Source organism: Coloeus monedula (assembly GCF_965178545.1).
Source record: "Coloeus monedula genome assembly, chromosome: 7".
Lineage (NCBI taxonomy): Eukaryota > Metazoa > Chordata > Aves > Passeriformes > Corvidae > Coloeus > Coloeus monedula.
The window spans coordinates 19,906,160-19,926,596 of NC_138787.1; the positions used below are offsets into that span (position 1 = coordinate 19,906,160).

The 20,437-nt window shown below is 47.6% G+C and overlaps 2 protein-coding genes across 2 annotated transcripts in view; one reads left to right on the forward strand and one right to left on the reverse strand.

Moving 5' to 3' along the window:
* The window catches only part of ITGA6 (integrin subunit alpha 6), a gene marked incomplete at its 3' end in the record, with an annotated part of 126,943 nt that extends 115,989 nt beyond the window's left edge, over window positions 1-10,954 (reverse strand). The window contains exon 1 of the mRNA XM_082284921.1: window positions 10,861-10,954. The remainder of the gene's footprint in view (window positions 1-10,860) is intronic.
* A 5,882-nt stretch (window positions 10,955-16,836) lies between these two features.
* DLX2 (distal-less homeobox 2) lies at window positions 16,837-18,110 on the forward strand (the record flags this gene model as incomplete). Its single annotated transcript, XM_082285096.1, has 3 exons — window positions 16,837-17,161; window positions 17,360-17,547; window positions 17,796-18,110. The coding sequence occupies 3 exons, from the start codon at window positions 16,837-16,839 to the stop codon at window positions 18,108-18,110; spliced, it is 828 nt and encodes a 275-aa protein (XP_082141222.1).
* Between the last annotated feature and the right edge of the window lie 2,327 nt (window positions 18,111-20,437).

The window sequence follows — 20,437 nt, forward strand, 5'->3', positions numbered from 1 at the left end:
GGAAAGATAATCTAATGGTCCCTTTTGGGTTTTATATTTTAAAAATGGAAAATAAAGATATTAAAAGTCCCTGGACTGAGCTGGCTGAAATTTAATGACACAACTCTTCCAGCCTACAAGACCTTCAAAAGATTACAGTATTTGGCTCCTTACATCTTTGTTTACAGCACAGACATCCTGGGATTCTCCTCTGTAACCCCATGTGAGTCCAGGTGCTGGTATGTGGGACAAGACAGAGCCTGCCCATGGTTAAGCCTGGAAGGCAAGATTGAGCTTGAATGACTTTGTCTTGGAGTCAGCCCCAACATGCTCCAAGACCCTGTGAGTGTGGCATACACAGCTCCTTGTTTCCATGACTCCGTGCTTCACCCTCTACTCCTGGATAGGCTCTCTGAGCAACACAGGGGCAGTTGGAGGGACAGATGGATGGCACATCCAAACTAGAGTCAGATGAGGAGAAAGATGAGGAGGTGCTGCAACACCAATGAGATGTCTGTGCTTCAGTCAGAGCTGGCAAGTAGTTCAAAAACTGTGCTCTGGGAACAATTAGCTTACTAGACCTGTGATTCAGATTATCAGTGGTGGTGGAGTAGAATAAAAGCAAAGCTAGGAAAAAATCAGGCATTTCCATAGAAGTAGGAAAGGACAACATATTAGCAAATATGTAAAAGGATAGCCTTGCGTAATTAGGCAATACAGGTATTTCCAAGTTATTTTCTTTCACAGCCTCAGGAAAGGGACTAGAGTTCCCATGCTGACCCTACTCCACAAATCAGAACAACCCCAAAGACACTGGGGAAGCCATGGTGTTTACAATCTCTATACTGTACTCCCAAATCTACAGCGATGCTCCTGAATGGACAATGATACCCTGAAATGGCCAAGAATCTGGCCCATAAAAAACAATGGGGAAAGCTGTCATGCATGGCAATCCAAGAAACCACTAAAGACACTACAGTGTAACTCACCCAAATACCAAGAGAAACTGTTTCCTAAAAATTAAACAGGGGAACCTTTCTTAAGAAATACATACATCCAGCGTCTCCTGCTCTGCCCCAGAGGACACGCTTCTCCCTGAGATATGTGTAACTTCAAGTTAGCCAAGTCTCTAATTAATCTGCTGTGCAAAATTTATCAACTCTGGTGTTTTTCAAGGCATAACATTATTAGGAGTTAACAGCAAGGATGTCTGAGTTTCATTACACTTATAACATAGTTCAGCATTGCTGGCCCCAAGTTTTTGTAGTCTCACGTTGCTGCTCCTCACTGTCTTCCAAGAGTTTTGCTCTCCAACAGTCCTGGCTTGACAAATAGCCCCTTCCTCCGCGTCTAACATATCAAAGTGGAGCTTAGATCATCCATCCTCTACCTGGTTGTGAGGTGCAACTTCCTTCCTGAAAAAAAACCTCTGCTTAAACAAAAACAATCACACCTTATTCACATAATAAAGGCTGTTTGAGATTAATATACATTTTACAATGTAGACTGTTGCATTCTTGCAACATAAGCCATTTGTCTGAGTCTTCTGTGCTACATCCATATGTGGGATGTTCAGTACAACAGCCTTATTGTAATCACACAATTTTGGACTTGTGTTGGAAAAAAATGAAGAGAGCTTCCAGAATTGCAGAAAGATCAAAGGTTGAAGCCAGGCATTAATGACCTAATAGGCAGAGGTCTAAAAGTCAGCAAACCCCCTAACCCTTGAGCACAGCTCCTAGGTCACTTGCTGTTGTTTTCAGATTACTGCAGCTTCTTTGTTTCTTCTCAGTTCTCATTCCACATTTTCGTAGCAGATTACAGATTCCCTTATTTTCTTAAAGTGTAAAAATTAGGATCTTAGAATTTTATTTCTGCTCACTCATTGCTCTTTGTAGTCATCCAGTGACTTCATCTGAGGTTTCCAAAATAAAATGTGGAACTGGCATTACAGACACCAGCTGTGCTTGACTACTAGCAGCACCCCAGTCAGCCTTGAAAGCAAGCTTATTGATTGCTGAGTACTGCTTATCAGTTTCAACAGTTGTTACTGGCCGTCAGTAAGGAAAAAAAAAAAAAAACCAACCAACCAAACACAAAAAAACCCACAAAGTCTTAGCAGCTAAACAAAGAAACAAATGCCTTCAAAAGTCTCCTGCGCAGTAAAACTGAAGTGCTCATAGAACACATAACCAAATATACATACTACCACTATCTAAGCTGTACAGAAATTAGGAAGCTATTATTTTCTGCTGCACAACTTTCTCTGTAATACTAATATGTTAGTGTTCCTTGTCTAATATAAAACGTGTTAATGCTCACTGAAAAAAACTGTGAGATGCTTACCTGAAAATAAAGTTGTCATGGTCTCTAGTTGTTCTCAGGGTAGCACTAGAGTGTTTAAATAATCTGTACCTTTCCTTAATGCTCCAGACTATTTTGTAAAACAGACTCACGATTTTCCAGATGAAAGAAAGTGGTTAGGAGAAATTACTGCCTTAAGTTTTCATGGCTGAAGTCATTAATTATTTTATTGTTGGCTTTAAGTCAAGATACTGTTTTACCTATGCAGACACATATTGTAATCTCTTTTCATTCCATTGCAATAACTAAGATGCATTTGAAGTAAACATCATTAATAGGCACAAGAAAAGGGGGAAAACTGCTATATATCTACATAATAGAGAAGAAGCTACTTAATTTTAAATAAGAGACTTTTTTTGAATTAAAATATTTGTTAAAACTGTCAGCCTCCAATCTTGATCAAGCACATTTCAGAGGCATAAATCCAAGTAATCTGGAAACTGCTTGAAAGTAACAAGGATGAAACTACTTTATTAGCTCTCAGATAGCTAAGTAAAAACAAGTTTAGAAAATTTCTACTCATCGTGACTGGTACTCAGTCAAAACTGGCAGTAGCTAAATACAGCAAGTATTAGTGAAAGTACTCAGGCTCAACAACTAAAACAGTATTACACCAAGGAACATAAGGAAGAAGTTAAACACACAGCCATCCACTCACACACACAATCTCTTTGATGACCCAGCCAGTACTTAGCACTTCATTTATGATAAGCAGCATATAATCTTGATGCATAATGGCGTAGCCTGTTATTTCTCTAAGTCTACTCCTCTCACAAGTTTTACACAACCATGAAGCAGTGTTGTGGAAAGCATGCTGGCAGCAGTACAAAGATCTCACTGATGTGAAAGGCAAAGCCTTTGTTATAAGCTGGGTGGTCAGACTGCCAAGTAATGCTGTTTGCTACTGGTATGCACTACTAAACACTGTTCCTCTGTGCAAAACCTTTAATGCTAATACTGTGTTTGATGGAGCAATATGTAATAATAATAGAGAATATTTTAATGAAGTAATCCATAAATTGATAGGTATGCTCTATGCTAAAAAAGATACGTAATGTGTAATTTCTACTGAAACGTAATTCCCAGTTTACTATATTCAATGCCAGAGATACAAAACAAGTAGAACTTCTAGAACCTATCAAATCAAAACAATTTTCAAATCAGGTGGGGTCCAGATCTCTGCTTAGGAACACACTGGTAGAAATCATACTAGAGATCTGTGACAGTGCATTGCTCCCGTTTTAATTTTAGTGTACCTCAGAAGAGGTTACGGCATTATGAAGCTACTGGAGATCAGCCATGCATCATAGAAGGGTTTGGGTTGGAAGGACCCATCAAGTTCCAGCCCCTCTGCCATGGCCAAGGGCACGTTCCACTAGAACAGTTTTCTTCATCTCCTTTCACCCATCCTTAATGTCCCCACAGTGCACAAGTCCCACCAGCTTTGCCACACTTGTCCCCACAGGTCCAGTGCCCTGCGAGGGTGGACACTGGAGCAATGGCCCCCACTGAGGAGCAGGGACCATGGTGCAGAGCCATCCCCTGCACCTGTTTTGGTTGGATGGGAGTCTCCTGCCCCCTCTATGCATTCATCCAGGGCCAGAGGCAGCGTGACAAGGAGATGAGCCCTAGTAGCATGGGACACCAGCACCTGTGGTTGTACCCAGCTCACATATCCCCTACCCTAACTCCAGAACTGGTTTACCACCAAAAAAAATGCTTTTTGCCCAAAACTATGCTGCAAATGACACAGAGACAGACTAACAAAACCACTGAACTTCACAATTTCTGTATTCAACATACCATATAAAAGAAAAAGCTGTAGACCTTTATACTTTGTTGAGGAGGATTTTTTAAAGTCTTGTTCTCACAGATGTGATATCAGACCTTTGGAAACATCCCAAGAAATTAAAAGTTTTTCAAGCTCAGGTGAAATACTAATTCAGGAAACAAGCCATGAGAAGGAGGTATTTAAGGCAACATTTATAAATCTACAGTGCAGCCAACTGGGCACATTTAGAAAGCACTAGTCCATTAACCATCTTGTTACAATAGTGATGTTTGTTTAAGAGATACTGGCATGCTCCAGTGAAACACACCAGATACATTCAGCAATATCATGGTTTTGAAATTTCAATTTCATGCAAAAAGAAATTTCAGGCATTGCTCTTCTCCTTCAGGCAAGAGTGGAAATTCCTGATGCAAGTAAGGAATTGCCCAGGGATACTTCTCTTCACGAATGCTGTGTGCAAATGAAGTCCAAACACTACCTTCAAAAAATCTCCTGAAGGAACTGCATTAAGTCTACAAGATGGTTGCTATTCCCTCTGCAGGTTCTGTAGAAGATTGCCAGAGATTTTCTGATATTACCCTAAAGTACAGCTTAAAGCTACTTGAAAAAATTGTTAGAAGTATTTTTCACATTTTTCTTTAAGACTATTGTGGTTTATACTGACTCCAATTTCAATTATCCATTTTCAATAGTGCATACTAGAAGGGAGAAAGGATGCAAGAGGATAACCATTGTTATGGTAGAAGAGATTTTTCTGCCAGCTTTCGTAAGTATATAGGCATATTTTTCACCTTCAGATACCATCACCACAGAGAAAGATGAAGTTTCCTGAATCTCCTGTTAAAATTGCCAGTGCAAACCCCACATTTGTGTATGTGGATGAACTGAGTATTGCTATATATCGCTGTGCAATTAAGTAACAGATTTGATGTACATTTGTTTTTAAATGTGGTTTTAAATATAACTGCATCCTTGACAACTTCTGTGAGAATGTGGCCCAACCTTACAGTAAAAAACAAAATCAAACAAAAAAACCCCAACAACAACAAAAAACCAACCAAACAAAAAAACCCACCAACAACAAAAAGAAGGTATAAGAAAGAATGGGTACAGCAATGAGAATTTAAGAGTAACTAAAATTCAAGAGATTATGCATCACTGACTTCCTGGTTTAACAATAGACATTAGACTTGTGTCCAAAACCCTACATCGACTCCATCAGCAGAGCTGCTGTCAAAAAAAAAAAAGCATGAGCGGCAACAAGAAAACATGTCACCTGAAAAAGAAAGGTCCCATTTTTTTACCTACCTACAATGCACTTAAATAACTGCTGGGCAGCATATGAACCAAGCAAGACAGAAAAGGCAGAGGCTGGCACAGCAGCCTTACTTATCTTTGCTGTCAGTTCACCAAATCATCAATGGTAATGTATTTGTTGAAGCTTGGTATTTCTTTGAAGAACTGCTAGTTACAATACAAAGTTATTATTAAATATCTGCAGAACTCTAAGAGCCTTAACTAGCTAACTAGGTCATGTAAACCACAGATCAACAAAAACACATTTTCTTTTAAAAGACAGATACTCTCAGAAATTCTTTACTTATCTCTATCCAGTTGTCCCCAGAACAGTGAGGACAAACAGTAAAGGAAGCTCTGGTTCAACTTAAAAGCAACTCTCTGGACTTTAAACCACATTGTTCCCCTACCTCGTTTGAGAGGTGACAGTGCTCTCTCCTTCCCATTCCCCTCCAGTACATTCTTCTTCCCTTCCCACCTTCCCAACCATTGATATAATAACAGAATTTAACATGTACAGGTATGTTAGGTAAGTACCAGCTGGCATCCACAGCTAGTTAACAGTCTGAGGAACACTTCCTTTCATACCTATTTTACTATTCCAGAGTCTGCCAGGAGATGTCTGCTTTCATCAATGGATGAATGAAAGGTGAAAGACAGAATTTCCTTTTCAGACCTCCTAGGGGGCTGGAGTCTGCCTGCCAACACAGCTGTGCTGTCACAAATCTAGTGGAAATGTGCCATCTCCTGGGAGAAAACTTTTTTTCCTGACAATGTCACTATGAACACACTTTCCTATCTGTCTCTGCTCCTGGGTTTTTGTCAAGACTGGACCAGCTAACCTGAAGGTAAATCACCTGGACACACAATGTTCCTCATTCAGTTTTATTTTTCCAAAGTCAGGCTGGCTGAGGACACGCCACACATTTCCCCAGGTCAGAGACAGCAATATCCAAATCCTCATTACCACAGCAAGCTGGGAGCTGCTATACTCCAACCACAGCATCACTGCATTCCTCTGCCACACAGACATACACAAAGCTGAAAGAGTCATGCCATCATTGCCATACTGTACGTAGAGGGCCGGAGACAACATTTCTTATCGCTGCCTTCTCCTAACCCTTTACAGGGACAGGTGTATAGAATGAGATGGGGAACATAACCTGAACCTACCTAGGGAGGTACACCATCTCCTGCCTCATTCCTGCCAGGGAATGAGAAAATGAGAGAATTCATAACCTCTGGGCAGCTAGCTCTCTCTTTGAAAAGTTACACTAATTCCTCCTTCCAGGAAGGTATGTATGTGCAGAACAAAAAAAATAGAAGGCAGCAACCAAGGGGACACAGAGAGTATTATGAAACAAGCATGCAACCCTTATACTGTATAGTTCATGTCTGAAGGGCAATTATTCCTCCAGTATGTGCTGTCTCACATTGTCCAAGAGCAACTGTTCACAGTTCTTCAGAGCATACCTGCTTGTAAGGTAGCCTTTTCCTTTTCTGCAGTGCACTTAGAAATGCTGTTCACTCTTCAAAGCACTAAGATCCATACAAGATTCTTGACTGTTAGCACTGCAGGCTCCTTACACAACCTGACCACTCAAAGCTCAAACAGCGCAGCTGTCCATGCATCAATTCCCAGCTCACAGGTAGCTTGCACACACTGTATTGCAACCACAGCTTTCTGGTTCCAAAAGTACTGTGAAAGTTTCATCTACTTGGTGATCAGCTTTCATCACTGGAACCCTTCACATCAGTCAATGCAAGAGTTGAAAGACTAGATCCAAGTCAGGATTTGCAGTCTCTGGACACATAAGAGTCCCGTTGTTTTGAATAGTGCTAACAACTCCATCAGAGATTTTCTTTCATGCAAAGCTACCTCTGATGTCAATGAGACAACTGACTAAGCAGGCAGCAGGAACAGTAGTATGAATCTGGTCCAGCAGGAATATTGAAGTAGATAATATTGCATATGTCTCCTTTATAAAAATCCTTTCACACTGGTCATGAAAAACACAGACACAAAAGAGGTAACTTATATTTGCACATAAAAAATACAGAAGGTATAGCATGCTAGAAAAGAGAAAGTATTTGTCTCCCCCCAAGCTCTTTCAATAATAAACACATTGTGTTGAGTTTGCATGGCCTGGTTTTTGGTAGAGGGGGAGCCATAGCTGTGGCTTCTGTGACAAGCTGCTAGAAGCTTCCCCCATGTCCAACAGAGCCAATCCTTGGTGGTTCCAAAGATGGACGTGCTGCTGGCCAAGGCTGGGCCAAATAGAAATGGTGGTAACACCTCTGTGGTAACATATTTAAGAAGGAATCAAAAGTTGTGGCACAGTTTTAATTGTGACTAGAGAAGAGCAGAATGAGAATGTGTGAGAAGAACAACATGCAGACACCAAGGTCAGTGAAGAAGGAGGGGGAGGAGGTGCCTCAGGCACCAGAGCCAAGATTCCCCTGCAGCCCTTGGTGAAAACCATGGTGAAGCAGCTGTGCCCCTGCAGCCCATGGAGATCCACAGGGATGCAGAGATCCACCCGCAGCCCAAGGAGGAGCCCCACCTGTCAGAGCAAGTGGATGCCTAGAGGAGGCTGTGAGCCCATGGGGGACCCATGGAGAGAGGGGCCCTGCTCCCAGACTGGAGCAGCCTGTCCTTAGAGGACTGCACCCCATGGAACAATGACCCATGCTGCAGCAGTTTGAGGAAGACTGCTGCCCACGGAGTGGACTCACATTGCAGCAGTTTGCAGGGAACTGTTGCTTGTGAGATGGACTCATGCTGGAAAAGTTCATGGAGAACTATCTCCCGTGGGAGGGACCCCACGGTGCAGCAGGGGAACGACTCTTCTCCCTGAACAATAAGAGAAGCCTCAGACGATGAACTGACCATAACCCCCATGCCCTGTCTCCTTGCACCACTGGGGTAGGAGGTAGAGCTGGAAGGAGAGAGGGGTGGAGGGAAGGTGTTTCTAAGGGCTTATTTTACTTCTCATTATCCTGCTCTGATTTTGTTAGCAATAAATTCACTTTATATCTCTAAATTGAGCCTGTTTTGCCCACAATGGCATTTGATGAGCGATCTCTCCTGGCCCTTATCTCAACCCATGAACATTTCATTAAATTTTCTCTCTTCTGTCCAGCTGCAGAGGGCAGTGAGTGAGCAGCTTTGGAGGGTGCCTGGCATCTGGCCAGCATCAACCCATGACATAAATATACAATCATATCAATTTGGGTTGCTTGTCCATATGGACAAGAATAGACTTAGCTTACATGTTAACTCAGTGCTGTACTCTAAGCTTACTTCTAAGAGCAGGTCTGACGAAAGGAAGTTCAAAACCACCAACTCCCAAAGAAGCACCTCTAGGTGAAATGCCAGTCATCTGTCATTTGCAGCATAATTACTATAATTATTTAAACAAGTCTGGCCTATAGAGCTATTTGAAATAGGATAGACAATCCAAGCCTGGAAGCTACCAGATAAACAAGACTGCACAACACTGCTGGTATTGCATGATTCAATTCAGTAAGAAAAGGTAGGTATGCCACTGAAACAAAACTGTAATTCACAGCTCCTGCACTGTAAAAGGGACAAACAAAAGCAGTAAGTTGCTTGGGAAAGAAGAGTTTCCTCTTCAGGCTTTCCTGGAAGTCTGAATGGCCACATGCCTGTAAAAAATACCATTATGAACATGTCTGTCTGTACCCAGCATACAAAGCCTCACTGCATGGATTTTCAGGCACAACAGGCTACCCAAAATGTCATTGTTTCTCATCTCAAATACTATCTGACTTCAAAACATACACTGTGATTTTCAGAGGTACTGAAAATCTAAAGCAACTGGATATAGTTAATGTAGCTATAAAGAATTCCTAAGGGAAGCATCACTGCCATAGCCTACACGTAACAGCACAGTCTTAGTAAAATGTGAAGTCCCAGCCCTGACACAGAGCTCCTTATGCTTTATACTTTTTAGAGAATTATAGAATGGTTTGGGTTGGAAGGGACCTTAAAGATGACCTCATCCCAACTCCCCTGCTGCAGACAAGGACACCTTCCACTAGACCAGGCTGTGCTAAGTCTTTTCCAACCTGGCCTTGAACACTTGCAAGACTGGGGCCCATATCCTTGTGCAGTACCAGCCACAGTCTGATCCATCACATACTGTACATTCAGAGTTTTGGGATGCATACAGTATTCAGAAGCCAGGGTATAAGTTTTATAACTGTAGCTATTCTCTGCACCAGCTTCCCACTTGGATGCATTTATTTTGCAGAATACCTGAGTTCTGCTTAAATTAAACCATATCCAAAGTAAGCTACCCTAAGAGCCCAAAAACATTAATTTTACTTTCACCACTTAATTTTATGCCAGCAGTGTTGTTCAGACAAGCCCTTAGATAAGTAGGCCGCTTCACTTTCTTGGTCAACACACAAACCGACTGTAGCAGGCTTTTAGAAGTGGACAGAAAACTATCTTTCTGAATAAATTCTCATTCTAATTTCAGCAACCAAATTGCATTCACATGGAATGAATAACTGTTACTTCAGAAAAATCAAGGCTTGTCCATACCCAGTCTCGGGAAGTTAAAAGAGAACTCAGACCTAAAGCAAGCAAGCCAAGCAAAGCTATTCCTCTTTTCCCCTTCTCCCTCCATCAGACTAGGTTTTAATTGGCTGCCCTGACAAATAAGCATTGGAAATATAAAAATAAATGCTAAAACCGGCAACATATAAAATACCATATTTAAGAAGTATATCAAGCTTTGTACTACAGAATAAATGGCCTATCAGGATGCATCAGCATGGAACAGTGGGGACACCCTGTGGCCACTTAGATTCTTTTCACTTTAATGTTCACATTATTTTTACTCCATTTTTCAACGACTTTTGCAAATTACATGCAAAGTCACATAACACGAGAGGGCCAGAAGACAATAAAATTTACTTAGTTAACTTCCCACCTACCACTTTATCTCTACAGTTGCTCTGCTCTCTCAGTTTTCAAGATCTTTTCTTCTTAGGTATTTTCTTAGCTCCCAAGCTGAAAAATTAAGGTGCTTGAGCTCCTTAGGTGACAACACCAACCCCTGACAGACACGCATACAGGTAAAAAGCAACATTCTAATTTAATTTATTTATATTTACAGCAGTGTTCATAAAAGGCATGTGCTTCTCAGATCTAGGCATTCTGCCAACAGGAAAAATACTATCAGATGAAATACACGTGCAAATCACCTGCCAATACTGTAAGCTAAGCAACCACAAGAAAATGAAAGGCCACTAACTCTTGTGAATCTGAACACAGTTCCTTTCACGCCTTTTCTTCCAAGGGAGAACAGTTTTAAAATAGATATGTGTGCAGATTATGAGATTGAGCACTCCTTGCAGACAATTCACTGCCCAAAACTCCCTGTTTTCATACTTACACCACAGACTTCAGCTACATAGCCTCAAGAAAAGGTCCCCCAGTCAGCTAATGGGACTGCTGTGGCTTCACCAGTCAAGGTCATAGCAACACACTCACTTCTGATCACATTTACTTCACCACCTAAAAAAAAAAAAAAGAAAAAGAAAAATAACTTCAAGGACAATTAATTTTTATTAATTTTTAAGGTTTGTATGTGAATACTTTCTCACTACAGGAAAGAAGAGGATTTTCTTTTAAATTTACAATTTTGAGCAATTAATAATTTCTACTTAGGATGCCGACAAAGGCTGGGAATAGCCAGTGCCAAATCCCAGAGCATACATCCAAGCGTTCCCATGAAGAGGGAAAAACTGACCAGTTTGCATGGTCCACAAATTGAGTCGATTTATTGTGGCATTCCAGATGGGAATGTAGCAATCTAGGACTCGCCGCAAGTACTTTGCAGCTGTATAATCCATTTACAAGATCTGTTCTCGTATGTATCTTCTTTAAAGCAAAATGCACATCTCATCCCTCCAAGCAAGACTTTCATGTTTTCCATCAGGAACAGACTTTGTTATTTGCCAGTCATAGGAAATGTCAGCTCAAACAAGATCCTGCAGAAGAAAGCGCACTCCACACCTCAGGCAGTTCACTGGCAATACAAATCAAAATTCATCCTGCACACTGAGGTGATGTAGCATTTCTGAGCTCCAAACACCATTGTCCACTAAACTAAACCCTTAAAATAATCACATTTAAGCTAAAACCAAAGCAGTCTAGGTTATTCTCAGTGTTGAAGTTTGCTTAAATTGTGCTTACACTGCACAGGTAAAGGTTGTACAGATGTTACAGTCAAGGAAAAAAAAAAAGGTCTGCACTACCTGTGCAAAACAAGAGTTCATAACGATAGAAATTATCAATTCAGCTTAAATCTGCTCCCACAAAATACGCCTCTCAGCTTCTCTCACATTTGTCATCTACAGCAATATTAGAAATTATCTAATGATTCATCTTGAAAGCATTTTTCATGCATGCTCTTACTAAAGATTTTTTTTTCCATCTAAATATTCACACACAAAACACTTTCAACAAAGATTTACCTGTGGGCTGAACCTCAATGTGCCCAAATCCACTATAAAGCAGGCTGCTCCAGAGTATACACATACCTGCAGTCATAATTGCCCAGCCTCTGGCCAGTTAACATTCCCATAAAACACTACTAAAAAGATTACTTTCTAGCTATTCTACCAATTGGGGGGGGGGGGGCAGAGGGAAGGCACACAGTTTTTGTCAGTAGTATTACTTATGATACATCCGGTAAAGAAAAAAAAACCTGGAAGCACCAGGGATGATCATAACACGTTGAAGTGCCCTACTGCAGAACAAAGTAGAATTTAAGTCTTAAAGGAAGCAAGAGGGACTGTTTGGGCATGCTCTGCTTTATTCCCAAAATCCACAGGGACTGCTGCTCTACTGCCTTCACATTCTGCACACAGACCTCCCTTCCCACACCATGCATCTGTAGCAATTATTAGGCCCGAGAATGTGTTGATATTAGACACTCACTCCAAGACATCAGGCTGTGCACTTCTTCAACATTGTACAAGGAAACAACTGAGAAACACCTGTGCTACGTAACACCAGACTAATCCACTGTTAAAAGTCACAGTTTGTGCTCCAGTCTGCAAAGGTTTCTGCTGAAGAAAGGTGCTGAGCTGCCCGTGAATCATCACTGAGACAGATAATCTGAGACCAAGACAGTTTAATAAACAACTCTGAAAGGATTTTACAGAACCCATGTCTCATGTCACGCTTGTATAAGCTGTTTACAACAAGGGGATAAGAAAGGAATCCTCAGGGAGCCACACAAGGGGGCATATTCTTCTCAGAAGAGTTATGTGATTTTCGGAATGAAGTAATCTGATGTACAGATGAATGAGACAATAAACAGTTTTTAGAGAGGGAAACGATAACACTGGATTCAGAAACTAAGCACAGCAGGTTGCAAGCTTACAGAGGGGTGTTGAAAAGATTCGCACAGTTTCCCAAAAGCTGATACACTTAATCCCTCAGAAAAGGAAGATTGAACTGTTACCATTACTCTCAAGTGTAATACCAGATTTCATAGGTACAATGCAAGCATAAACCCTCCTCATGGCTTCATCTGGCACATGATTTATGTTACTCTTCAATTATTAAGGCAAACACTCAGACTATACCATGCATTATATCACTATAAATCCACTGGAAAGCATTTCCCTTAGCCATGGAAAGAAATCCATACCTGTTAACACGCCACTGCAGTAGAGACTACTGTCCAACTACTTTTGTGCAACATTATCAGAAATGACAGGCCCATCTCTCAAGATTCATCACATTCTTATTGCAGTAAGTGAAATGGTTGAGCCAAATGTGGATCATAATGGGTAAAATAATATTTTAAAATACAGCAGATTAAAAATTAACCCCATTCTTAATGTTAACTGCAGTTGTCTTCAAGTGAAACTTGAGATAAAACACTGTGGAACAACTTGTTCCCTTGATCCCTAGGTTAAATCTATATCATGTATATAAAGTGAGGATACCAGCCTTTAAGTGCTTTCACATTTTTCTCAGATGAAGTCCGTTTCAGGAAGAGAATCATAGGAATAATAGTTAATAATAAATTAAACCCAACATATTAGCAAGGAGTTACTGTAGCCATTTCTATGAATCATATACAACTGCCTTAAAAATAAGAAATTAATACAAGCTGATAAGCTGGAAATGATGATTTTGAAAATTGATGATCCTTTCTTTTGTTTATACACACTGTATTTGCCATACTTGATAAACAAAATATGTCCACAGTCAGCATGAGGATTGCTCTAAAACAAACAAGTCAACAAGAAAGATGGCTCAATTGTTTTGCAGCCTCTGGCAATAAGTGCTGTATATTCATATAAACCTCATGACCAAAACTTTTGAACACTGAACTGCTCCGCAGTGAGAAGGCAAGCATCTTTCTCCCATGTGCAACTGAATGACCAATGTTCATAAGATATACATTTTGTATCATACAAACATTCCTTCTCACAGGATATAAATAATAACGCATGATCTATTACACCAAAGCCAAGCAGGACTGCTGAGTATTAACAGCAGGTACACAAAACACTCCTACTCTCCTCCAACTTTTACCTCGCTCCCCAGTCTCTCTGGGTCTTTTCTAACTACCTATGCATGTTACATTCACAATTCCCAAAGCAGGGACAAAAAAGCAGAATTAAAATTATTAGCTCAACATGAGAACATGAAAACAGATAAACACAGGCCAGCCTAATGCCATTATTTTTTTTAACTCCTAATAATACTATGACTGATTCAGAGAAGTGTGTTTTAAAACATTCATGGTAGTCGTCTCTCACCTAAAACAAGCCTTTCTCCTTCCTTCCTGCTGCCTGATGTCATTTCTCCCTTAATCATGCCTTTATTTATACAAGCTGGTGCTTCAAACAACTACCTCACAAGAAAAGTTCAAGTAAATTAGAAATAACAAAATCAAATCTACAAGATCCGCCATGTGAATATATGCAATAGTAACTCCCCAGTGGTCATTCCAGTAAGTCTGTGCCTCCACAAAGGCAAAACAAACTGCAGGAACAAAGCCATAAGACTGGAGCAGCTATCATTTGACAATTCATTTAAATTTGTGAGCCCTGCATCAACTTATAAGGAACAACTTGCACGAGAAAGACTATTCATATAAGCTGAAGCAAACAAAATCATGCTCTTTACTTTTTGTACAGATCACCATGTACATACTATATAGCACTATTTAATTTCATTAAAAAATAAAAATTGCCACATAGCAAGACAAATTCCCGAGTAAGTCCGTCCTTTATTAAATCCTCAGTACGAGATGAAATGTCCTTTCTCCTTGTTATTTTTTTACACTATCGCACATGCTTTAAAGCGTGACTAATGAAGGGTAGCTGATTGTCCCGCTGTTTGTTGACAGCCACCAAACGCTGCCTGCCCCTCCCCCGTGCCAGTCAGCGGCTGTTTCGGACTGCCAGCCCTCGTCCAGCGACGGACAGAAATAGTCCTACAAAGATGTCACTTGGGACAGCTGTACGTTCACACTACGGGTTGCAGAAACCGGTTTTCTTTCGCACTAAGCACCAGCTATATTTGGGAGAGTCAGTAGCACGAAAGCCACTGCTGCGGGCACCGAGCTCTCTCCGTGACCGCCGCTGGTCCGGCCCCCCCCCGGGCCCCGCTGGCCAGCAGGTCTGGGGCACCAGGTTCCGGCGTTATCACGCCGGGTGCTGGGCACGTCGGTTCCCGCGGAGGCCGTGCCCCGAGCTCCCGCCGGCTCAGCCGAGCGCCCCATCTCCCGCAGCCCAGTTCCCGGGGCCACCTGCCGCTGGCAGACGACCAGGACCAGCTCCGCTCACCTGCGCTCACCGCAACGCCGCCAGCCCGCAGGCACAGACGGACAGGCTCCAGCCGCGGTCCGCTTCAAAGCGGCCGAGGCCGGGGCGAGGCCGGCCTGGGGCGGGGGCGGGATGCCCCGCACCGGCGCCGGGAGGGAGCGGCCCCTGCCGGGCGGAGCGGGGCGCGACGAGCGCGAGGAGGGGTCCTGAGGGGGCACGCGCGGGCTCGTGAGGCAGGGTGGGCTGAGGGCGCGCGGGGATAGCCCGGTACACCACACACCCTCGGCCCTTGCAAACAACACGACCGCGGCCGGCCACTTTTTTTTTTTTCTTTTTTTACCTTTTTACCAGCTTTTTTTCCCATTTGCAGCCACCCTCGCACCAGTGCCGCCTCCCTCCCTGCCCGCGCTGAACACACGTGAGACTCCTGCAGGGACGCGGCCGCACCGCGTGTGGCAGCCCTCGGCAGCGCGGGGGCCTTCTCCCTGCGAAAGGAACGCGCTCCCTGGCAGGCAGCCCGGCTCCGCGGCGGGACAGTCGAGCGAGGGAAATAATATAAGAATAAAAATCAGTTCCGAAGCGCTTCCCAGCGCCCCTGAGACACCATTCCGGCTGCTGCCCAGCGGCGCTGCCCCCGGCAGAGGGCGGCCAAGAGCAGCGCCGCCGTGCCCGACCGACAACCGGCCCCGACGGCCCTGGTGCAGCCGCCAGCGGGCCCGGACAGGGCAGGGAGACGGGCCGCGGCTCGTGGGTGCCCGGCACCTCCGGCCCCGCCGTTGTGCCTGGGCCTCAACAGGCGCCATTAGCGGCTGCCGCGTGGACGGACATCCCGTGGGCGCCGTCAGCAACTGCTGTACAAAACACCCGTGCGTGCTAGGCGGAGTGTCGCCCCTTCGCGTGTAACATTACGGAGATTTCACCGAAAAGCGCTGCCACTCTGGCACAGAGAGAAGGCTGCTGATCTCCCGCGATGTGCACGCTCTGCCGGGGCCAGAATAGCTCAGAGGGACCCCCAAACGCGGCTCCCCAGCTCCGCCTGCCGCCAGGCGCGCCTGCGCGGGGATGCCGCTCTGGGGGGGAGCGATGCGCGAGCCTTTCCCTGGGGTTGCCGGCCAGACGGGGGCACACACCGGAGACACGGCACGGCAGAATCGGCCGGGCTGAGCCGCGGCCCCGAGCCCTCGCCCGTGGGGATAGGACCGCCCCGTCCAACCAAAGGGGAGGCAGCCTGAGCCGTACGACGTGGAAGGTCCCGGTCCCTGGCGACCCCGCGGCCGCTCATCCCCACGCCCGGCGCCGCTCCCGTCCCGCACTCCGCGAGCCCGCAGGGAGCCGGCGCGGGCGGGCTTCCCATTGGCTGTTGCTAGGTGACGTCCGCCGCGCCACGTGACCGGTGTTAAATGCCGTCCCGGCGGGCGCGCGGCGCGCAGAGTCCGTCCCGCTGGCGGCGGCGGGAGCGCGGCTGCACCGCCCCGGCGGAGCGCGGCGGGCATGGTGGCGCGGCTCTGACCGCCTGTCCCCGGGGGGGACGGCCGCGGGGCGGCGGCCCGTGCCCCGGCGGGTGGGGGCGCGTGATGACGGGGGTGCTGGAGAGTCTGATGCCGGACATGCATACCAGCCAGATCTCCGCTGGCAGCTACCACCAGCACAGCGGCCTGCACAAGCCGCAGGAGTCCCCCACGCTGCCCGTCTCCACGGCCACCGACAGCAGCTACTACACCAACCAGCAGCACGGGGCAGCGGGCGGGCCGCCCTACGGCCCCGTGAGCTCCTACCCCTACGCGGGCGGCGGCACCGCCCCCTACTCTGCCAAGGCCGCGTACGACGTGGGTTACGGTGGTGCCTACGGTTCCTACGGGCCCTACGGCAGCAGGGCCTCTCCAGCCAACAACGACTCTGGTATGTCTGAGCCCCGCGTGGGGGACAGCTCGGTGAGCCTGGCGAGGAGGCGATCGGGGCTCTGGACACGGGGTGGGCCGGGAGAGCGCTCGTTCCCGGTGGGTGCCCCCGACGGGGCGGCCGGTGATGCCGAACTGCGAGCAGGCCCCAGGGTGGCGGGGGCGCCTCGCCTCACTGGGGTTGCTGTTTCTGCCGCAGCAGAGAAGGAAGACTGCGAGCCGGAGATCAGGATCGTGAACGGGAAGCCGAAGAAAGTGCGGAAGCCCCGGACCATCTACTCTAGCTTCCAGCTGGCGGCTCTGCAGCGGCGGTTCCAGAAAACCCAGTACCTCGCCTTGCCCGAGAGAGCGGAGCTGGCGGCCTCCCTCGGCCTCACCCAGACGCAGGTAAGGCTCTCCCGCCGGGGGGCCCCGGGCACGTCCCGCCCCGCCGGGGCCTGGCGCCCTCCGCGGAGGTGGGTGCGAGCGTGGGAGGAAGGTCGGCCCATGGCGCCTCGACGGCCCCGGGGTCGCTGAGGCAGCGCCGGGAGTGCTCGGGGCTGCGAAAGCTGCGCGTCCCTGTCCCGCCGCGGGCGGCCTGGGCGCCGGGATGGCGCCGCAAAGGCAGCGGCCGCCTGACGCCTCTTTCCCCGCAGGTAAAGATCTGGTTTCAGAATCGCCGCTCCAAGTTCAAGAAGATGTGGAAAAGCGGAGAGATTCCAGCGGAGCCGCCTCCCCGCCGCAGTTCTTCGCCACCGTCTCCCTCCTCGCCCCCCGCCTGGGAGTTCGCTCCGCACCCACGTACCGCGGGCAGCGCCGGCACCGCCAGCCCAAGCCCCGCCGCCGCCTTCCTCGGTAGCTACTCGTGGTACCCGCCAGCTCCCGGCGGCCCGGCGCACCTGTCGGCGGCCGCTCCCCTCCCGCAGCCGGCGCAGCCCCCGCATCACCACGGCAGCGGCAGCATCTTCTAGGCGCTGTAGAGACTTGAGCCCGCGGGCCGCACCCGGCAGCCGCGGGGCACCGATGTGCAGCACTGGTGTTTTGATGAAGCCTGACTCCGGCCCCGAGCATCCCGGCAGAGAGGAACCGCTCCGTGCCCCGTCCCACCCCGTTGCCATCGGCGGCGGGGACCGTGTCTATTCGGCCCCGTGGGGTCCTCCCTCCCGCCGTGAAAATAACCAAGCTGCGGAACACGTACTCACCTCCCTCCTCTTACCTCCGTCCATCTTCCTCCTATTCCCCGTCATTTTCATCAAACCACCGGTGCAGAACTCTGGTTAACTTTACTTTTTATTTTTTTAAAGTTGATAGGTGCCTTTGCGGATAACCTCACTTTGATGTTGGGGATTAAAAAATAAAACGATTAAAAAAAAAAGATAAATAATTTTTATATGTAGATTTAAAACAGAAGCCTCCCATGTTTAAGGTATCCTTTTTAGCCGTGAACAAAACCGTCCGGCGGGGACGGGGACCGGTCGCAGGCGGCGGTGCCGGTGCGGCTCCCGCCCGTGCGCTGCCTCCGGGCTGGTTTCGTGCCCCGACGGGGCTTCCCCGGGTCGGGCGCCAGCGGCGCCGAGCCCTCCTCTCCGCCCCCCTCCGCTCTCCCCCCGCCGGCAACCTAGCCGCTGACATGCCCCTGCTCTCTTTGATGTCTAGAGTCGTGGAAAAAAAAAAAAACAACGGTATTTTTGGTTATTTATTATGGAAAACTTATACACTCATTAATGTTTCTTTTACAATAAGCAGAGATTATTTAAATAAATTATTGTTTTCATGGTGCCCACTCTGAGTTTTTTTGGGGATGGGGGAAATCGAGGGTGTCGATTGGGACCCGTGCGTTCGCTGGGTGGGAGAGCTGTGTCCTCTCCACCCCCTCCCCCTTGTAACTGTTGCCGCAAGCCTGCAACTTCCCCCCTCCTTCCCCTCTTTCCCGTCTACAGTAAAATCTCGCCCCTGACAGTCTTCTCGGCGAGGCCATGAATCACTCAGCGCTGCCTGCAGCAGCCCAGAGCAGCCCGCCCTTCCCCCTCTCCCGCCTGCTGGCGCCAGCGACATTTCACCCGGGACAGACTCCTGCCGTCTCACAGCTTCCCATGGCGGTCCGGAGGGGTTTGGGGCAGGGCCGTGCCCGGGGTTCCTAGTAGTCCTGGAGCTGGTCCTCGGGCACAGCCCTGACCCAGAGACATTTCGCCTTGCCCCTCTGGCAATGGCACCCAGGGGGGTAAACTGCATGGGATCTTTGCTTGGGCCACAGCTGGTGGCTGCCCCAAGCCCCTCTGTGGTGCTTCGAGGCTGGAGGCACCGACTCTTCGAGATGTGGCCCTTGAGGACTGGACCCCTAAGCATATTCCTCTCTGGGATGCAGCCCTTCAGCTTCATCCTGCCTAGCTGAACTCCTCTGGGAGTTCATCGTAAGGGCAGGATCCCTCCAGATTGAACCCCTTTCTAGGCACCACCCCCTCCGAGTTGCAGGTTCATGGGATGTATCCCTCGAGGGCTGGACCCCTCCAGGATGTGACCTTCTGGAACGCTCTCTGCATCCCTCTGCGCTGAACCCTCACTTTGGTGACCTTTACTGCACCCTTCAGGGCCGCCCCGCTCAGGATGCCACCTCCCGGCTGTGCCCCTCCAAGCTGTAACCCTGAGGGGCATACCCCTGCGAGCTGCATCCCTGGAGGTCCTGTTGCTGGAAGAAGCAAAAGGGAGTAAAAGAAGGGGTCTCTGGCCTTTGTCACCCCGCCACTCTTGGAGAGGGCAGAGGGAGAGAGAGCCGTGCGGAAGATCTCGTTGCAGACAAGATGATGAAGGCCCAGGCCAGCTTGCCCGGGGTAGGGAACGAGCAGCGTGGCCGAGACTCTTCCGACAGGCCTTGGCATGAGGAGCCCGGGCGGGGCCGGGGAAGGCGGAGGGGGCCGGCCCCAGAAGGAGACACGTCGGGAGGAGGGGGGGGCAAGAGGCGGGGGGAGCGGGAGGGAAGATTGCTTCTGAGAGCTTGGGGAAAGCTTGGGGGCGAGGGAAGGCGGGGGTCGAAGGAGGAGTGAAGAAAAGAGAAGAATGACGGGGGGGTGTTGGAAGACGAGAGTCGGGTGCAAAGAAAGAGAGGAGGGAACAGGAGAGACAAAGGGGGAAGCGGCAGCTGCCCTCCGGTCCCGGCGCTGACCCGGCGAGACACCCGGAGAGCCCAGAGGCTCCCCAAGGAGTAGCGAGGTCGCCCCATCCCGCATCTCTCCCCTCCTTCACCCTCCCGCCGGCCTCGGGGAGACCCGGCGGCAGTGGCTTCAGCCTCCCGCTCGGGCCG